This window comes from Kogia breviceps, chromosome 9 (assembly GCF_026419965.1).
Source record: "Kogia breviceps isolate mKogBre1 chromosome 9, mKogBre1 haplotype 1, whole genome shotgun sequence".
In the NCBI taxonomy this organism is placed as follows: domain Eukaryota; kingdom Metazoa; phylum Chordata; class Mammalia; order Artiodactyla; family Physeteridae; genus Kogia; species Kogia breviceps.
In genome coordinates this window covers 64,573,912-64,594,056 of record NC_081318.1, presented here as the reverse complement: position 1 = coordinate 64,594,056, position 20,145 = coordinate 64,573,912, and the positions used below count along the sequence as shown (strand labels likewise).

Genomic DNA, 20,145 nt, shown 5'->3' with positions numbered 1-20,145 from the left:
GATCTTGGTTTTCAGTTTTTGGTTTCAGTTTTTCACCATTGAGGACAATGTTGGCTGTGGGTTTGTCATATATGGCCTTTATTATGTTGAGGAAAGTTCCCTCTATGCCTACTTTCTGCAGGGTTTTCATCATAAATGAGTGTTGAATTTTGTCAAAAGCTTTCTCTGCATAGATTGATATGATCATATGGTTTTTCTCCTTCAATTTGTTAATACAGTGTATCGCGTTGATTGATATGCATACATAGAAGAATCCTTGCATTCCTGAACAAACCCCATTTGATCATGGTGTATGATCCTTTTAATGTGCTGTTGGATTCTGTTTGTTAGTATTTTGTTGAGGATTTTTGCATCTATGTTCATCAGTGATATTGGCCTGTAGTTTTCCCTCTTTGTGACCTCTTTGTCTGGTTTTGGTATCAGGGTGATGGTGGCCTCGTAGAATGAGTTTGGGAGTGTTCCTCCCTCTGCTATATTTTGGGAGAGTTTGAGAAGAATAGGTGTTAGCTCTTCTCTAAATGTTTGACAGAATTCTGCTGTGAAGCCATCTGGTCCTGGGCTTTTGTTTGTTGGAAGATTTTTAATCATAGTTTCAATTTCAGTGCTTGTGATTGGTCTGTTCATATTTTCTATTTCTTCCTGGTTCAGTTTTGGCACGTTGTGCATTTGTAAGAATTTGTCCATTTCTTCCAGGTTGTCCACATTTTATTGGCATAGAGTTGCTTGTAGTAATCTCTCATGATCCTTTGTATTTCTGCAGTGTCATTTGTTACTTCTCCTTTTTCATTTCTAATTCTATTGATTTGAGTCTTCTCCCCTTTTTATTGATGAGTCTGGCTAATGGTTTATCAATTTTGTTTATCTTCTCAAAGAACCAGCTTTTAGTTTTATTTAGCTTTGCTATTGTTTCCCTCATTTCTTTTTCATTTATTGCTGATCTGATCTTTATGATTTCTTTTCTTCTGCTAACTTTAGGGGTTTTTTTTTGTTTTTCTTTCTCTAATTGCTTTAGATGCAAGGTTAGGTTATTTGAGATGTTTCCTGTTTCTTAAGGTAGGATTGTATTGCTATGAACTTCCCTCTTAGAACTGCTTTTGCTGCATCCCATAGGTTCTGTGCCGTCGTTTCTCCATTGTCATTTGTTTCTAGGTATTTTTTGATTTCCTCTTTGATTTTTTCAGTGATCATTTTGTTACTAAGTACTGTATTGTTTAGCCTCCATGTGTTTGTATTTTTTACAGATTTTTTCCTGTAATTGATATGTAGTCTCATAGCGCTCTGGTCAGAAAAGATACTTGATATGATTTCAATTGTCTTAAATTTACCAAGGCTTGATTTGTGACCCAAGATATGATCTATCCTGGAGAATGTTCCATAAGCACTTGAGAAAAATGTGCATTCAGTTGTTTTCGGATGGAATGTCATATAAACATCAAGTCCATCTTTTTTAATGTATCATTTAATGCTTGTGTTTTCTTATTTATTTTCATTTTGGATGATCTGTCCAGTGGTGAAAGTGGTGTGTTAAAGTCCCCTACTATGATGGTGTTACTGTCGATTTCCACTTTTATGGCTGTTAGTATGTGCCTTATGTACTGAGATGCTGCTATGTTGGATGCATAAATATTTACAACTGTTATATCTTCTTATTGGATTCATCTCTTGATCATTATGTAGTGTCCTTCTTTGTCTCTTGTAATAGTCTTTATTTTAAAGACTATTTTGTCTGATATGAGAATTGCTACTCCAGCTTTCTTTCGATTTCCATTTGCATGAAATATCCTTTTCCATCCCCTCACTTTCAGTCTGTATGTGTCCCTAGGTCTGAAGTGGGTCTCTTGTAGACAGCATATATATGGGTCTTGTTTTGGTATCCATTCAGCCAGTCTGTGTCTTTTGGTTGGAGCATTTAATCCATTTATATTTACAGTAATTATTGATATGTATGTTCCTATTCCCATTTTCTTAATTGTTTTGGGTTTGTTATTGTAGGTCTTTTTCTTCTCTTGTGTTTCTTGCCTAGAGAAGTTCCTTTAGCATCTGTTGTAAAGCTGGTTTAGTGGTGCTGAACTCTCTCAGCTTTTGCTTGTCTGTAAAGGTTTTAATTTCTCCATCAAATTTGAATGAGATCCTCGCTGGGTAGAGTAATCATGGTTGTAGGTTTTTCTCCTTGATCACTTTAAATATGTCCTGCCACTCCCTTCTGGCTTGCAGACTTTCTGCTGAAAGATCAGCTGTTAACCTTATGGGGATTCCCTTGTGTTTTATTTGTTGTTTTTCCTTTGCTGCTTTTAATATGTTTTCTTTGTATTTAATTTTTGATAGTTTGATTAATGTGTGTCTTGGCGTGTTTCTTCTTGGATTTATCCTGTATGGGACTCTCTGTGCTTCCGGGATTTGATTAACTATTTCCTTTCCCATATTAGGGAAATTTTCAACTATAATCTCTTTAAATATTTTCTCAGTCCCATTCTTTTTCTCTTCTTCTTCTGGGACCCCTATAATTGGAATGTTGGTGCATTAAATGTTGTCCCAGAGGTCTCTGAGACTGTCCTCAGTTCTTTTCATTCTTTGTTCTTTATTCTGCTCTCCAGCAGTTATTTCCACTATTTTATCTTCCAGGTCACTTATCCATTCTTCTGCCTCAGTTATTCTATTGATCCCTTCTAGAGTATTTTTAATTTCATTTATAGTGTTGTTCATCATTGCTTGCTTCCTCTTTAGTTTTTCTAGGTCCTTGTTAAATGTTTCTTGCATTTTCTCTATTCTATGTCCAAGATTTTGGATCATCTTTACTATCATTATTCTGAATTATTTTTCATGTAGACTGTCTATTTCCTCTTCATTTGTTAGGTCTGGTGGGTTTTTACCTTGCTCCTTCATCTGCTATGTGTTTTTCTGTCTTTTCATTTTGCTTATCTTACTGTGTTTGGGGTCTCCTTTTTGCAGACTGTAGGTTCATAGTTCCCATTGTTTTTGGTTTCTGTCCCCAGTGGCTAAGGTTGGTTAAGTGGGTTGAGTAGGCTTCCTGGTGGAGGGGACTAGTGCCTGTGTTTTGGTGGCTGAGGCTGGATCTTGTCTTTCTGGTGGGCAGGTCCACGTCTGGTGGTACATTTTGGGGTGTCTGTGGCCTTATTATGATTTTAGGCAGCCTCTCTGCTAATGGGTGGGGTTGTGTCCCTGTCATGCTAGTTGTTTGGCATAGGGTGTCCAGCACTGTAGCTTGCTGGTCATTGAGTGAAGCTGGGTCTTGGTGTTAGGATGGAGATCTCTGGGAGATTTTCGCCGTTTAATATTACGTGGAGCGGAGAGGTCTCTTGTGGACGAGTGTCCTGGAGTTGGCTCTCCCACCTCAGTGGCACAGCCCTGACGCCTGGCTGGAGCACCAAGAGCCTGTCCTCCACCCGGCTCAGATTAAAAGGTAGAAAAAAATGAAAGAACAAAAGAAACAGAGAGAGAGAGAAAGAAAGGAGAAAGAAAGAAAGAGGATAAAATAAAATAAAGATAAAATAAAATTAAACTAAGAAAACAAAATTTTTTAAGTAAAAAAAAAAAAAAAAAAAAAAGGATGTACAGAACCCTAGGACAAATGGTGAAAGCAAAGCTCTACAAACAAAATCTCACACAGAAGCATACACATACACACCCAGAAAAAGAGGAAAAGGGAAAAAAATAGTCTATCTTGCTCCCAAAGTCCACCTCCTCAATTTGGGATGATTCGTTGTCTATTCAGGTATTCCACAGATGCAGGGTACATCAAGTTGATTGTGGAGATTTAATCCGCTGCTTCTGAGGCTGCTGGGAGAAATTTCCCTTTCTCTTCTTTGTTCGCATAGCTCCCGGGGTTCAGCTTTGGATGTGGCCTCACCTCTGCATATAGTGTCACCGGAGGGTGTCTGTTCTTCGCTCATTCAGGACGGGGTTAAAGGAGCAGCTGATTCGGGGGCTCTGGCTCACTCAGGCCAGGGGGAAGGAGGGGCACAGAGTGCAGGGCGAGCCTGCAGCGGCAGAGGCCAGCATGACGTTGTAGCAGCCTGAGGCGCACCGTGCGTTCTCCTGAGGAAGTTGTCCCTGGATCACAGGACCCTGGCAGTGGCGGGCTGCACAGGCTCCCGGGAGGAGAGGTGTGGATGGCGACCTGTGCTCACCCACGGGCTTCTTGGTGGCGGCAGCAGGAGCCTTAGCGTCTCATGCCCATCTCTGGGGTCCGTGTTGATAGCTGCGGCTCACGCCCATATCTGGAGCTCCTATTAGTGGCGCTCTTAATCCCCTCTCCTCACGCACCAGTAAACAAAGGGAAGAAAAAGTCTCTTGCCTCTTTGGCAGTTCCAGACTTTCTCCCAGACTCCCACCTGGCTAGCTGTGGTGCACTAACTCCTTCAAGCTGTGTTCACGCTGCCAACCCCAGTCCTCCCTGGGATCCAACGGAAGCCCGAAAGCCCGAGCCTCAGTTCCCAGCCCCTGCTCAACCCAGCGGGTGAGCAGACAAGCCTCTCACGCTGGTGAGTGCTGGTTGGCAGCAATGCTCTGTGCAGGATCTCTCCGCTTTGCCCTCCACACCCGTTGCTGCGCTCTCCTCCGTGGCTCCAAAGCTTCCCCCCTTCACCACCCCCAGTCTCCGCCCCTTAAGGGGCTTCCTAGTGTGTGGAAACCTTTCCTCCTTCACAGCTCCCTCCCACTGGTGCAGGTCCCATCCCTATTCTTTTATCTCTGTTTTTTCTTTTGCCCTACCCAGGTACGTGGGGGAGTTTCTTGCCCTTTGGGAGGTCTGAGGTCTTCTGCCAGTGTTCAGTGGGTGTTCTGTAGGAGCAGTTCCACGTGTAGATGTATTTGTGATGTATCTGTGGGGAGGAAGGTGATCTCCGCGTCTCTCTTCTGCCATCTTCCTAAAACCTGTCTAGATTTCTTAACTAGTGATAACCATGAGGGAAAAAAGGTCTAACGGAATTTGACCAGTTGAGCTGTAATTTTATAAAGTCACTTCTAGATTTAAATTCTAAGATTCCACTATTTTAAATGAATGAGAAGTAAACCATTATGAATAAGACTCAAGGTGAAACTCATATTTTCCTCAAATAACCTTGGGGAACAAACTCTCTCCCTGGGTAAATGCTTTATAATTCTAACAAACTGAATCTTTAAGTAGATGTTACTTTTTTATGTAAGCCTGAGCATATCTGCAGTATCTACTGACCTCTTTTATTAGCAATAATATAATATCATATGAAATTCAACACTAAGAGCCTGAGTTAAAAATTGAGATGCTAGAAAATAAGTATTCACATAATCCTCTGTTGAAAAAACCATGAAATAGTACTATTTCCATATATGATTCCATATTAATCTAGAAACCATAGGTTATAAGTCTATAATCAAATTTATACATGATCCTATTTTTCTCAATCATTTTTGACAACTATTATATAAAGAGCTTCTCTAAGTTCTTAGACATCTCTTATCCTTTGGGTTATGAAAAATCAAACACACATGCAACAGAATAGTTTGGTTTTGCTCACAAATCCGGATAAAAACATGGGATTAATAACAACAGTAATAATTATAATAATAATCAGGATGGCATGCATTACAATTTATAAAGAATTTAATGGGCCAGTAATTATGCTAGGCATTCTACATATGCTAGTCTCTGATGTTCAGAACTTGCCTACACAATATTACCTTTACTTTACTGATGAGGAAATACAAACTCAGAAGGCTTAAGGAATTTGCTGCAGAGTGGTAAAGCGACTAAGTGGAGGAGCAGATATTCAAATCCAGGTCTATCTGATTATAAACCTGATGGTCCACAGGCATATTTTACTTAAGTTCAATTTTACAAAAACTGACATATAAAAAAAAGGTTTAACTCACAGATAATAAACATAAAAGAAAACAATATTGGCTTCTTGACATTTATATGAGAAGACTGACTGTATACAAGAGATGTTTCCCAGGAATTGAACATTTCAGTGTCAGTAAGTACTTGTGAACAATTTCAAATAATGCCAAAATCTGCAGTGTACTGCCATTTTACTAGTACGAAGCCTTTCATTTTATCATAAAGTACAGAAATATCAATCCTATTATATGAACCTCTTTCAAATCCTATTATTTAAACCTCTTTTCTTGAACTCTTAGTTTCTTTAAATACTTCTACGTAGAATATTCTTGTAGTTTGTCCATTGCATGGTAAAAAAAAAAAAAAGGAAAAGGAAATTTACAAATCTATAGCTCATCGTTGCTGAACAATGAAAGATCACAACATAAAAGCTTGAAAAATATCTACACAAAATTAAGAATGTAAGGAAAATGTTACCTCCTCCTAGATTGTATTTTCTTCTGTATCTATTCATATACATAGACACCTAGCAAAAATATAGGCCTGTATGTCACGATCTACTGTAACAACTCTAGTCTAGATGAAATCTGGGTTTAGTGAGTTTAGTGAGTTGTTTTAAAAGTGAAATTTAATTAAAAAGAATAAAATCAGGTACATCACACATAGTGAGGATAACAAAGTAAGTTTTGTTTTAGTGTAGAGTCTGTATATATATGTACATATATATGTATATATGTAGAGTGTGTATATGTATATGTTTATGATAGAGTCTTGTAAAGAGTAGGGGGTGTGTGAAGGGCTATGTGTAGAGATGTACATTGGAACATCTGTAGGAAGGTATGTGGGGGTGTGTACAGGGGTATGAGAAGGTTGATGTATGTGTATAATCATGTATATGAATGTGTATAGGGTCCTCATAAGCCAGGTTATCCCCACACAGAGACAGGAATGTAGAAGTCAATGTGTGGACTTGCTGATCACAACGATACATTAGTACATTATTAGGAATAGTACATTAAGTCATATCCTATGGAAAATGTTACTCAACTCTCATCAATTCTGTTTTGATTTACTATACCTTTTGTACCTTAAAAGGTTCAAAAAATTACTTGTCATATATTTCATTTTTTGTAATTTATTTTTCATTTCTTTTGGAAACAAAGCTAAATGCCTGGCATGCTCCAGACATCTGCCTTTTAACATTTTAAATTTAAATTACCTATATTTAGGGTTAGTTTAAAATAGATACATTCTTTATTTAAATGTATTACAACTTTGTAAAATCCTTTAAGTTTGATTTCAAACCAAAGGCTGATAACTTCTCTTTGTCTTTAATTTCCTCTCAATATGAGGTTCATAAGAGGGTGACAATTAGTTAACTTCATTAGGCTAACTTGATCATGTTCTCCCTTAGGTCAATATGTAAAGTTACTCAAATAACAGAGCTTAAAAAATTAATCTTCCTATACAATGAAAATAATACTAAATCATTATTAAATACCTCAATATCAGAAGAAATAAGTGAGTATACATTGAAATAAATATAGTGACTAAAAGGTTAAATATGGGTAAATGCTCAATTTTTAATAACAGTAACAACACAAATTACTTAAACATTTTCTCTTAGTATGACTCATTAATAAATCTGTAATTTTAAAATAAATTCTTTGCTAGGGACAAATTTTGCTTTAAATTACTCAAAACTAAAAAATACTTAGAAATGAATGACAACAAAAATAGGACGACCCAAAACCTATGGGATGCAGGAAAAGCAGTTCAAAGAGGGAAGTTTATAGCAATTCAAACTCACCCCAAGAAACAATTCAAATAAACAATCTGCCCTACACCTAAAGCAACTAGAGAGAGAAGAACAAAGAAAACCCAAAGTCAGTAGAAGGAAAGAAATCATAAATATCAGAGCAGAAATAAATGGAACAGAAATGAAGAAAACAACAGCAAAGATCAATAAAACTAAAAGTTGGTTCTTTGAGAAGATAGACAAAATTGATAAACCCTTAGCCAGTCTCACCAAGAAAAAAAGGGAGAGGATGCAAATAAATAAAATTAGAAATGAAAAGGAGAAATCACAACTGACACTGCAGAAATACAAAGGATTATAAGAGACGACTACAAACAACTATACACCAATAAAATGGACAAGCACGAAGAAATGGACAAATTCTTGGAAAGTTACAATTTTCCAAGACTGAACCAGGGAGAGTTAGAAAATATAAACAGACCTATCACAAGTAACGAAATTGAAACTGTAATTAAAAATCTTCCAATAGACAAAAGTCCAAGACTAGATGGCTTCACAAGTGAATTCTACTAAACATTTAGAGAAGAGCTAACACTGATCCTTCTCAAACTCTTCCAAAAGTTGCAGAGGAAGGAACACTCCAAATTCGTTCTATGAAGCCACCATCACCCTGATGCCAAAACCAGAAAAAGCTATGACAAAAATAGAAAATTATAGACCAATATCAATGATGAACATAGATGTAAAAATCCTGAATAAAATACTAGCTAACAGAATCTAACAACATATTAGAAGGATCATACACCATGATCAAGTGGGATTTATCCCAGGGATGTAGGGATTCTTCAATACACACAAATCAATCAATGTGATAAACCATATTAACTAATTACAGAATAAAAACCATATGATCATCTCAATAGATGAAGAAAAATCTTTTGACAAAATTCAACACCCATTTATGATAAAAACTCTCCAGAAAATGGGCACAAAGGGAACCTACCTCAACATAATAAAGGCCATATATGACAAACCTGCAGCAAAGATCATACTCAATGGTGAAAAACTGAAAGCATTTCCACTAAGATCAGGAACAAGACAAGGATGTCCACTCTCGCCACTCTTATCCAACATAGTTTTGGAAGTCCTAGACACGGCAAGCAGAGAAGAAAAAGAAATAAAAGGAATACAAATTGGAAAAGAAGAAGTAAAACTGTGACTGTCTGCAGCTGACATAATACTATACATAGAAAATCCTAAATATGTCACCAGAAAACTACTAGAACTAATCAATGAATTTGGTAAGGTTGCAGGATATGAAATTAATGCACAGAAATCTCTGGCATTCCTATATACTAACAACAAAAAATCAGAAAGAGAAATTAAACAATCCCATTTACCACTGCAACAACAAGAATCAAATACCTAGGAATAAACCTACCTAAGGAGGTGAAAGACCTGTACCCAGAAAACTATAAAACGCTGATGAAGGAAATCAAAGATGACATAACAGATGGAGAGTATACCATGTTCTTGGACTGGAAGAATCAATATTGTGAAAATGACTATACTACCCAAAGCAATCTACAGATTCCACGCAATCCCTATCAAATTACCAATGGCATTCTTCACAAAATTAGAACAAAAAATTTTACAATTTGTATGGAAACACAAAAGACCCTGAATAGCCAAAGCGATCTTGTGAAAGAAAAATGGAGCTAGAGGAATCAGGCTCCCCAACTTCAAACTATACTACAAATCTTCAGTAATCCAGACAGTATGGTACTGGCACAAAAACAGAAATATAGATCAATGGAACAGGATAGAAAGCCCAGAGATAAACCCATGCACATATGGTCACATAATTTATGACAAAGGAGGCAAGAACATACAATGGAAAAGAGAGCCTCTTCAATAAGTGGTGCTGGGAAACTAGACAGTTACATGTAAAGAATGAAATTAGAACACTACCTGATACCATACACACAAATAAACTCCAAATGGATTAAAGACCTAAATGTAAGGCCAAACACGATAAAACTTTTAGAGGAAAACATAGGAAAAACACTCTTTGACATAAACCACAGCAAGATCCTTTTTGATCCACCTCCTAGAGGAATGAAAATAAAAACAAAAATAAACAAATGGGACCTAATGAAACTTAAAAGCTTTTGCAAAGGAAACCATAAACAAGACGAAAAGACAACCCTCAGAATGGGAGAAAATATTTGCAAATGAAACAACTGACAAAGGATTAATCTCCAAAATATGCAGATAGCTCATGGAGCTCAATATGAAAACACAAACAACCTAATTAAAAAATGGGTGGAAGGGGCTTCCCTAGTGGCGCGGTGGTTGAGAGTCTGCCTGCCAATGCAGGGGACACGGGTTTGTGCCCTGGTCCGTGAAGATCCCACATGCCGCGGAGCGGCTAGGCCCATGAGCCATGGCCACTGAGCCTGTGCGGACTGGAGCCTGTGCTCTGCAACGGGAGAGGCCACAACAGTGAGAGGCCCGTGTACAGCAAAAAAAAAAAAAAAAAAAAGGGTAGAAGACCTAAATAGACATTTCACCAAGGAAGACATACAGATGGCCAAGAGGCACATAAAAAGATGCTCAACATCATTAATTATCAGAGAAATGCAAATCAAGTACAATGAGGTATCACTTCAAAGCAGTCAGAATGGCCATTATCAAAAAATCTAGAAACAATAAATGCTGGAAAGGGTGTGGTGAAAAGGCAACCCTCCTGCACTGTTGGTGGGAATGTAAATTGATACAGCCACTATGGAAAACAGTATGGAGATTCCTTAAAAAACTAAAAATAGAACTACTATATGACCCAGCAATCTCACTACTGGGCATATACCCTGAGAAAACCATAATTCAAAAAGAGACATGTACCACCATGTTCACTGCAGCACTATTTACAATAGCCAGGATGGGGAAGCAACCTAAATGTGCATCGACAGATGTATGGATTAAGAAGATGTGGCATATATATACAATGCAATATTACTCAGCCATAAAAAAATGAAATTGAGTTATTTGTAGTGAGGTGGATGGACCTAGAGTCTGTCATACAGAGTGAATTAAGTCAGAAAGAGAAAAACAAATACCATATGCTAAAGAATACATATGGAATCTAAAATAAATCGTACTGATGAACGCAGCAGCAGGACAGGAATAAAGACATAGACATAGAGAAAGGAGTTGAGGATACAGGAGTATGGGGAAGGGGAAGGTGGGGCAAAGTGACAGTAGCATCGACATATATACACTACCAAATGTAAAATACATAGCTAGTGGGAAGCGGCCACATAGCACAGGGAGATCAGCTTGGTGCTTTGCAACAACCTAGTGGGGTGGAATAGGGAGGTTGGGAGGGAGGCTCAAGAGGGAGGGGATATGGGGATGTATGTATGCATATGGCTGATTCAGTTTGTTGTACAACAGAAACTAACACAGCATTATGAAGCAATTATACTCCAATAAAGATGTATTAAAAAGTAAATAAAATAAAAATTCTTTGCCAGGGACAAAATTTGCTTTAAGTTAACTCAAAACTAATAGCTTTCTATTGTTAATTCCAGTGAGGCTGAAAGAACCAATCTAAAAAAACTTCCTGCTGTAAAACAAAATTTTTCTCATATACATTTTGAATATAAAAGCAACAATAATACTTTTTCACAGATATTCCTGCTCCCTGAATTTTTTGTAATAAGAATATCTTCAAGCTTTTGGCTTCATTAGATTTTTTAAACTCATATATATGGGAAAAATAAAATATTTGTTCTAAAAACAACATTCTCGGGCTTCCCTGCTGGCGCAGTGGTTGAGAGTCCACCTGCCGATGCAGGGGACGTGGGTTCGTGCCCCGGTCTGGGAAGATCCCACATGCCGCGGAGCGGCTAGGCCCGTGAGCCACAGCTGCTGAGCCTGTGCGTCCGGAGCCTGTGCTCCGCAACGGGAGAGGCCACAAAAGTGAGAGGCTCGCGTACCGCAAAAAAAATAATAATAATAAAAATAAAAACAACTTTTTCCCCAAGCTGTAAAAGCAGTAAAAATATTACAACCGTATGTTTCTGTCTGGATTACTAGGGCTCCAAAATCACTTGTGCCATGGGCTCCAAATTCACTTAAAAAGGAGTACAATTTTTGAAAAGAAAGTTTTTATATTTTATGGCTCAAGTCAAGGAGTTAACGTTTTAGTGACAGTGAACCAAATGAAAATGGAGCTTGTATCTAAAAAATAGAAATCTTCAAGTTGTAAAAATAACAAAATGCTTGTAGTGGTTATTCCCTGAATGATTTTTATTTTCATCTTTATATATTATTCTATAATAAGCACATATGCTTAACTTTCAAAAAGGTAATTAAAATTATGACCATTTACCATAGACATCATAGACTAAACAAAATCTTTTCATCTTAATACCTAAATATCTAGACAAGTTACAATGAAGAAACAAAAAATTTCTCAGTCTCATATATCTAACCTTACATTTATATCTACTCATTGACCTTTTTTAGCTTTTATATATAAAACATTTGCAATATACAGTGTGATTCACATGGCTACTAATGGTAAACGCACTTCTGAAAGTTTTCAACACTTTCTAGGATCCTATAATAATGGAATATGGCAAAAGGTATGCTGATCCTCCACTGTTGTCTTGTTTTTTAAGGAAAAAATAACCGTGCAAAAGATTTAAACATTAAAAAGGAAAATGTAATCCGTGTTTCACTTGTGAATGCTGACATGAAATTTCTGCGAATCTGGCTTCATACATAGTACAGAATACTTTACTATCTTAGTTGTATTATTTGTGGGTCAAAAGTGAATAAATATGCTAGAATAAAGAGAACAAAAACAGCCCACAAAGGCAAAAGGACTAATCCTGATTTTTCAGCCCAAATAAAAATGAAGAGCCCTTACTCCTTCCAGCTTGCACCTTGAAAAAGATTATTTGTAATTAAAATGCCGACAGAGAACTATTTAGCAGCAGCATTGCCACTGAGGCATACAATATATTTGATGCTATGGAAGTCATAACAGCTGCTAACTGTACTCAGCCTCACACTGACCTTAATATGTCATGAAAAATGAAGGACTTTACAATATAAGAAATGCAAATAGAACTGATTTTACAAAGAAAGGACAAGAAGCTAGGTTTGAAATAAGATGGTGGGCAACTTAAACTGTTGTCAACAATGTTACTTATGTGAAGCAAAAGATTACCAATTATTTTTTCCACCATCCCCCCACCTCTGTGTTTTTAATACCCCATTGACTTTAACAAGACAGGTCTGAATGTATCATTAGTTAATTCTTTATCAGTTTTCATATATCATCCTTTACCTTGGCCAGCTGAAAATTATGCAAGCTATATTAGCTTTAAACAAGCTCTGAATCAGGCTAGAACTGGTTTTTGAATTAAAGAGCCTTCAGTATATTACAAGGTGCTGTCATTTTATTACCTCAATCAATTCGGTGTGGCCTGAGGTGGAAGGAAATGAATACTGTCTTCATTTGCAATGGGTTTATCTCTTACAGCAGGCTCTGGAAACGTAACTGCAGCAATGAATTGAAAGCTAAAGTTACATTTAACATTACCAACGCAGGAAATTGTTGCTCCTTAAAAAGTTGGAGTTTCAAAGGAAAAAAAGATGTTTCTATACTGTGAAAACTATACAAAAAATTAACACTTGATTAAAATTAAATTTTATAGAATACTGAAGAAATATAAAGCCAACATTCTATTAAAATAATTTTAAATGGTCCTCAGATAAAGAAAAAAATAAAAACACAATGGATGTGCTATTCTCAATGTTTCAGAAATACTAGACATAAATGTATATTTCATCTTTATCTTATGAAATGAAAATGAAATGAAAACTTTTCATTTCTTTTTCCTGTGCAACTAAATAGAAAAGTGAATTAGGTATTAGGTTCACTGTCATTGTTACTAGACTCTAAACCACTGATAAAAGAGCCAAAAAAAAAGCCCTAACAAGTAGGTATTATTTACTGCTGTCTCCATTTTTTAAAGTGAGCAAATGAGGTACAGAGACATTAAGTCACTTGCCCAAATTTACACAGTTACCTAGATAATTTGATTCCAAGTCTATTCTTTTTTTTTTTTTTTTTTGTGCGGTACACGGGCCTCTCACTGTTGTGGCCTCTCCCGTTGCGGAGCACAGGCTCCAGACGCACAGGCTCAGCGGGCGTGGCTCACAGACCTAGCTGCTCCGCGGCATGTGGGATCTTCCCGGACCGGGGCACGAACCCATGTCCCCTACGTCAGCAGGCGGACTTTCAACCACTGCGCCACCAGGGAAGCCCCACAAGTCTATTCTTAAAGGAGACTATTTGACTAAGAGTACAGGGACACCAAGTACATCTAAGAGACAAATTTTTCAGGAAACTGTACCAGAAGTAGTAATGAGGGACATGGATGAGGGAAGGAATAAAATCAAGTTCAGAGACTTAGAAGAGTATGTCAAGTGAAGACAGAGGTGGGTTCCAGTGACAATAGACAAACCAGCACATTTATGTGCAAGTACTCATATAACACGCATATAACACAGAATGCGTTTAGTCTTTGACAAAGTTTAATCAGAGGACTATGTGTTGCTCTGCCTAATCAATCACTGTGTACCCTTCCATAGTTTGAGTTTACTCATGATTTGCAAAATGATTTTAGACATCTATATTTTAGCACTAAATTTGTTTTTAATTACTGAATAGATTTAATGACAATATAAAATAATTTCTGAAGTGCTCAGTGATAGATTAATAAATGACTGTAAAAAGAGCACTAACTGGCACTAACCTAGTCATTGCTCTGCCATTAACTAGCTGTGTAAACCTGAGATTAACAAGAGGTTACTTCTGTGAGTCTTACTTCTCTTAACTGTAAAATAAAGCACTTTGACCAGATAATATTGTTCAAATTATTTAATGCTACAAGTGGTAGTAAAATCAGTTTAGTGGAGACTGATCAGCATTTTTTAATGTAAGAGGAAAAGAACAAAAATTATCAGCATGCTTTTTATTCTGTAAAATCTTTAGGTTATATGTAGCAAACTATATAAAATAAATCTCTGACTGAAAAAGCTTGTGAATCACTGGTCTAAATAATGTCTCCTCTCCTGATCCCTAACATCCTCTAAAAGGGCACCAAACAGAACTTCGGTGGTTACAAATTCATGGTATAATATTTGTAACCCTTTATGATATGGTCTCCATCTACCCTCCCAACTACTTGCTTTGCATTAAAAACATATTAGCTGAAAAGACTACATTTTCTCCATTGAATTGCCTTTACTCCTTTGCCAAAGATTGGGTTACTACATATACATGGGTCTGTTTCTGGGCTGTCTATTCTGTTCCACTGATCTATGTCTATTCTTTTGCCTATACCATACTGCTTTGGTTACTGTAGCTTTATAGTTAAGTCTTGAAGTCAGATAGTTTCAGTCCTCCAACTTTGTTCTTCTCCTTCAATACTGTCTTAGCTATTCAAGTACTTACATCTTTCCATATAAACTTTAGATCTGTTTGTCAATATCAACAAAATAACTTGCTAGGAATCTGACTGGGTTTGCACTGAATCTATTGTTGAAGTTGGGAAGAAGTGTCATCTTGAGAGTATCAAGTAAAGTCTATCTATGTACATGGAATATTTCTCCATTTGATTTTGATTTATTTCTCCATTTGATATTAATTTATTTCTTTGTAGTTTTCCTCATATGAATCTTGTACATATTTTGTTAGATTATATATAAGTATATGTGGGTTTTTTTTTGGTGCTAAGGAAATTGGTATTGTGTTTTAAATTTCAAATTCCAATTGTTCATTGCTGGATATAAAAAAGTAATTGACTTTTGAATATTAAAAATTGTATGTATATGTATAGCTGCAGAAACTAACACACCACTGTAAAGCAATCATACTCCAATAAAGATGTTAAGGAAAAAAAAGAAAAATTGGCATTGGTACACTTGGACATCCATGTGAAAAAAAGAAAAAAAAAAGAGTCTACATACTTATCTTATACTTTTCACAAAAATTAACTCAAAATGGTTCAGAAACCTAAATGTAAAATGCAAAACTATAAAGTTCCTAGAAGAAACAAGAGAAGATCTAGCTGACCATGGATTTGACCATGACTTCTTAGATACAAAAGAACCACCCATGAGAGAAAAAAATTAAGTTGAACCTCATTAAAATTAAAAACTTCTGAAACAGAAGCAACCTAAATGTCTATCAATGGATGAAGGGATAAAGAAGATGTGGCACATATATATATATATATATATATATGTGCCACATCTTCTTTACATACATATGGACAGCAATATGGATGGACCTTGAAGGTATTACTCTAGATGGAGAAAGACAAATACTCTATCATTTCACTCATATGTGTAATGTTAAAAAACAAACAAACAAAAAACAAATGAACAAACAAAACAAATTCACAGATACAGAGATCTGTATCTGTATCAGATATGACAAAGGATGGGCATCCAAAATATACAAAGAACTCTTAAAATTCAACAATAAGAAAACCAAATTAAGAAATGGGAAAAAGATCTGAGGAGACAGCTCACCAAAAAAGATATATAAATAGAAAATGAGCATACGAAAAGATGCTCAACATCATATGTCGCAAGGGAACTGCAAATTAAAACAATAATGAGCTATCACTACACATCTATTAGAATTGCTAAAAGCCAAAACACTGACAACACTAAATGCTGACAAGGATGTGGAGCAACAGGAACTCTCATTTATTGCTGGTGGGAATGCAGAATGGTACAGTTACTTTGGAAGACAGTTTGGCAGCTTCCTACAAAACTAAACATACTTTTACCATATGATCCAATAACCATGCTCCTTGGTTCTTCCCAAATGAGTTTATGTCCACACAGAAACCTGTACATGTATGTTTATAGCAGCTTTATTCATAATTGCCAAAACTTGGAAGCAACCAAGATTGTTGTATTATACAACAAACTAATTGTACTCATACATTTTCTCTCTCACCTTCAATAAATCAACTGGATAAATCAACTGTGGTGCATCCAAACATACTGTATGATTCCAACTATATGACATTCTGGAAAAAGAAAACTAAGGAAACAGTAAAAAGATCTGTGGTTGCCAGGGGTTTGGGAAAGGGAGGGAGGAGTAAATAGCTGGAGCATAGTGGATTTTGGGGGCAATAAAACTATTCTGCATGATACTGTAATGATGGATATAATTATACATATGTCAACACCTACAGAATGTACAACACCAAGAGTTAACCCTAATGTAAACTATGGACTTGGGGTGGTAATGACGTGTCATTGCAGGTTCATCAATGGTAACAAATGTAACACTGAGGTGCAGGATGTCACAAGTGGGGGAGGTTGTCTGTGCATCTGTGGGAACAGGTGATAAATGAAAACTCTCTGTATGGTCCACTCAATTTTGCTGTGAACGTAAAATGTAAAGGAAAAAAAAAGATGAAAGAAAGAAAGAAATGAGCTATCAAGCCATGAAAAAACATGGAGAAAAATGTATATTACTAAGTAAAAGAAGCCAATGTGAAAAGGCTATGTACTATGTAATTCCAACTATATGACATTCTGGAAAAGGCAAAAGTATGGAGACAGTAAAAAGATCTGTGACTGCCAGGGGTTTAAGGGGGAGGGAAGGAGGGGCAAATAGGTGGAACACAGGGGATTTTTAGGCAGTGAAACTATCCTCTTTGATACTGTAATGGTAGATATATGCTGTCACACATTTTTCAAAACCCACAGAATATACAACATAAAGAGTGAATCCTAATGTAAACTGTGGACATTAGTTAGTAATAATGTATTAATTGTCTCATTAATTGTAACAAATGTACCACACTAACACAAGATGTTAGTAACAGGGGAGACTATTACTACAGCTTCATATAATACAGGGGTGGGTGCAGGAATGAGGAGGCATATGGGGAACTCTGTACTTTCCACTCAATTTTTCTGTAAACCTAAAACTGTTCCAAAAAAGTCTATTTAAAAAACAAAAAGAAAAAAATTAAACATATTAGCATTTATTATTAGTATAATTACTGTTTTTCAAATTATTATGCAGTTTCCCCAATACAAATTGTACACATACTCCTTCTCTCCAAGGATTCCCCCTATGCTGCTGCTTCAAACACCGGAAGGGCCTTTGAAATATGGTAGCACGTGGTAGCATTATACTTTCCTGGCCTCTTAACATTATGTATAACTATATAATTTGTATGGAGTTAAATGTGTCAATTTCCAGATAGGATTTTAAAAGCCATTTTATAATTTGCCATATTTCCTGCTACAGTGCCTTGGACCACAGATGTTGAAATAAAACTGCCATCAGCTTCAGTCCTCAAGTGACTATGATGTACAGAGTTGCTCTGTCAACCTGTATTGTCATGTTACTTCCGTGAGAAATCAACTTCTGTTAGTTCACTGAAAATCTGGGATTTTTTTGTGTGTGCTGCTTAACCTAGCCTATCCTGACTTACATTCCTATAAATCCAACCTAATTTTCATAATTCCATTCAGATGTCACATTATCCACAATTTTTTTGATTCTTGGATCTGAAAGCAATGTTTCTAGTCTTCTAATTCTCAGTAGTTTATCTGTACCTTTTAATGGCATTTAACACTTTAAATCTTGTATTAACATTTTAAATCCTATAATTATATCCATACATGCCTTATCTATCCTATAGAACATAATTTTTTAAGGGTCAGAGTTATGTCTGATTATTTTAGTATATCTCAAGCACCTAGCAGAGTATGTGGCATACCTTTTGAATACTACACAGATTTTTTTCCTATGAGTTTCCTATTGCAGATTATATTGGTAGGTCCATCAAGACAAAGAAAATATCTGTATAAATAAAAGTTACTGTTTCTTATCAAATATGTTTCTTATCAAATGTTGTGTACAAAATATGAAACAGACATTTTCTTTCAGATTAGTTTTAAACTCTTAGACAACCCCAGTGTTCTTCATTCTGGAGAAGACAGTTTCTTTTTAATTTAAAACTATATCTCTATTCCAAGGAAATTTACTATAATCAATAGGTACTTTTAAATGTTAACAGAAATTTTGACTGATCTAGACAGAAACAATTCTAAGAAAGGATATTATTTTAAACTTGCTGAATAGATATTTTCTTATGTCTCTTATTGTAGGTCTTTTCTGCATATTTGGGTCATGGCTGGCAGAAATTTATGTTTCAGACATCCATCTGTTGTTTACCAAACAGCCTTGGGCATCTGAGGCAAAAACTACAAGCTGTACCACTTCTACTGCCATTCAGCGAAATCAAAGTTTAAAAAATAATTTCAGTCACAACACATAGGAAACAGGCTAGCAGTGAAGAACTACCAGGAGCAATTTTAAATCTATCTCTGAAAAAATTACATGCAACATTCAGGTTCCTTGTTTTCAAGGAATTATGAAAAATATTCTTCTGCCATAAGAGTTTGCAATCTAGTTGGTAAAAAGAGCCTAGACATAAAAAGATGAATAACAATACGAAGAAACATCTACCAAATGTCAAATGAATAGTCTAGCAAAATGCAAAAGAATTTTAGTATAGTCCTACGGATTGCTGGGAAAACTAGGTTTTAAGCTGAACATTCAATTAAACAAACAAACAAGCATGACACCCTGATAGTATCTGTAAAAGGGAGAGGAAAGGAAGGAGGGAGGCAGGGAGAGAGACAGAGACAGAGTTAGACTTATCTGGAATATTAGCATGGGGCCAGATTATAGATGGCTTTGAAAGTCAGGGATAAAACTCTGATGTCTGTCTTATAGTAGGGGACAATGAAGAACTCCTTCTTTGACTTTTCTAATCTGGAAGGACATGTGAAAAGTGATCTTTCAAAAAGACTGATTTGGAAAACTCTGTAGGAGGGCTTAATGAGAATAGAAACTTACATTCTGAAGAGAAAGATTTTGGGAATAAAGAGCAAAAGTAAGTAAGTGACATTTTTTTTTTCTTCTGAGAAAAGAAATGAGATGGAGGTATTTTGAAAGTAACAAAGGTTGAAGTAAGAAAAGTAACAAGGACTATTTCTAAGGTTGGGAGGAGATAAGATAAGGGTATGGCCCCTTTTTTCTCAGTGAAGAGAGTCATCTAGAAAAAAACGAGGGTGCTGTAAACACAACTGAGACTTGAGGTATGTGGCAAATATCTGAAGTAACTGCTCTAAGAAATCTGATCCAGGAGCTCATAAAAGACATCAGTGAGGCTTGGTTTAACTTAGGAGGCATAAAATTTGTGGTGAACCTAAGTCCATGAATTCCTCCAGTTATTTCTAGCCAAAAGGAAAAAAAAAAATTGAGATGAAACAACACAGTGGATCCAGAGAAAGGTGAGGAATTATAATAGAGGGTTCTAATGTTTTTTAAAAGTATCCATTAAAATGCCAAATCATAGCTTTAAAAGGGGGAGGGAGGTAAAATCAGAAAGAAGATGATGTCCTGGCATCTTGAGGA

General features: G+C 36.2%; 1 protein-coding gene across 7 annotated transcripts in view; it reads right to left on the bottom strand.

Annotated features, from left to right (window-relative positions):
* Positions 1-20,145, bottom strand: part of PHF14 (PHD finger protein 14) — a 232,917-nt gene that overhangs the window by 31,993 nt on the left and 180,779 nt on the right. The window contains exon 18 of one of the 7 annotated variants that reach the window (XM_067042573.1): positions 8,602-8,745. The exons of 4 other annotated variants lie outside the window; for them this stretch is intronic. In XM_067042573.1, coding sequence (XP_066898674.1) covers positions 8,722-8,745 — 24 coding nt within the window. In that variant the 3' untranslated portion in view covers positions 8,602-8,721. Of the gene's footprint in view, positions 1-8,601; positions 8,746-13,127; positions 13,174-20,145 lie in introns of those variants that run through there. 2 more of the 7 variants (XM_067042571.1, XM_067042572.1) reach the window with 2 other exon arrangements.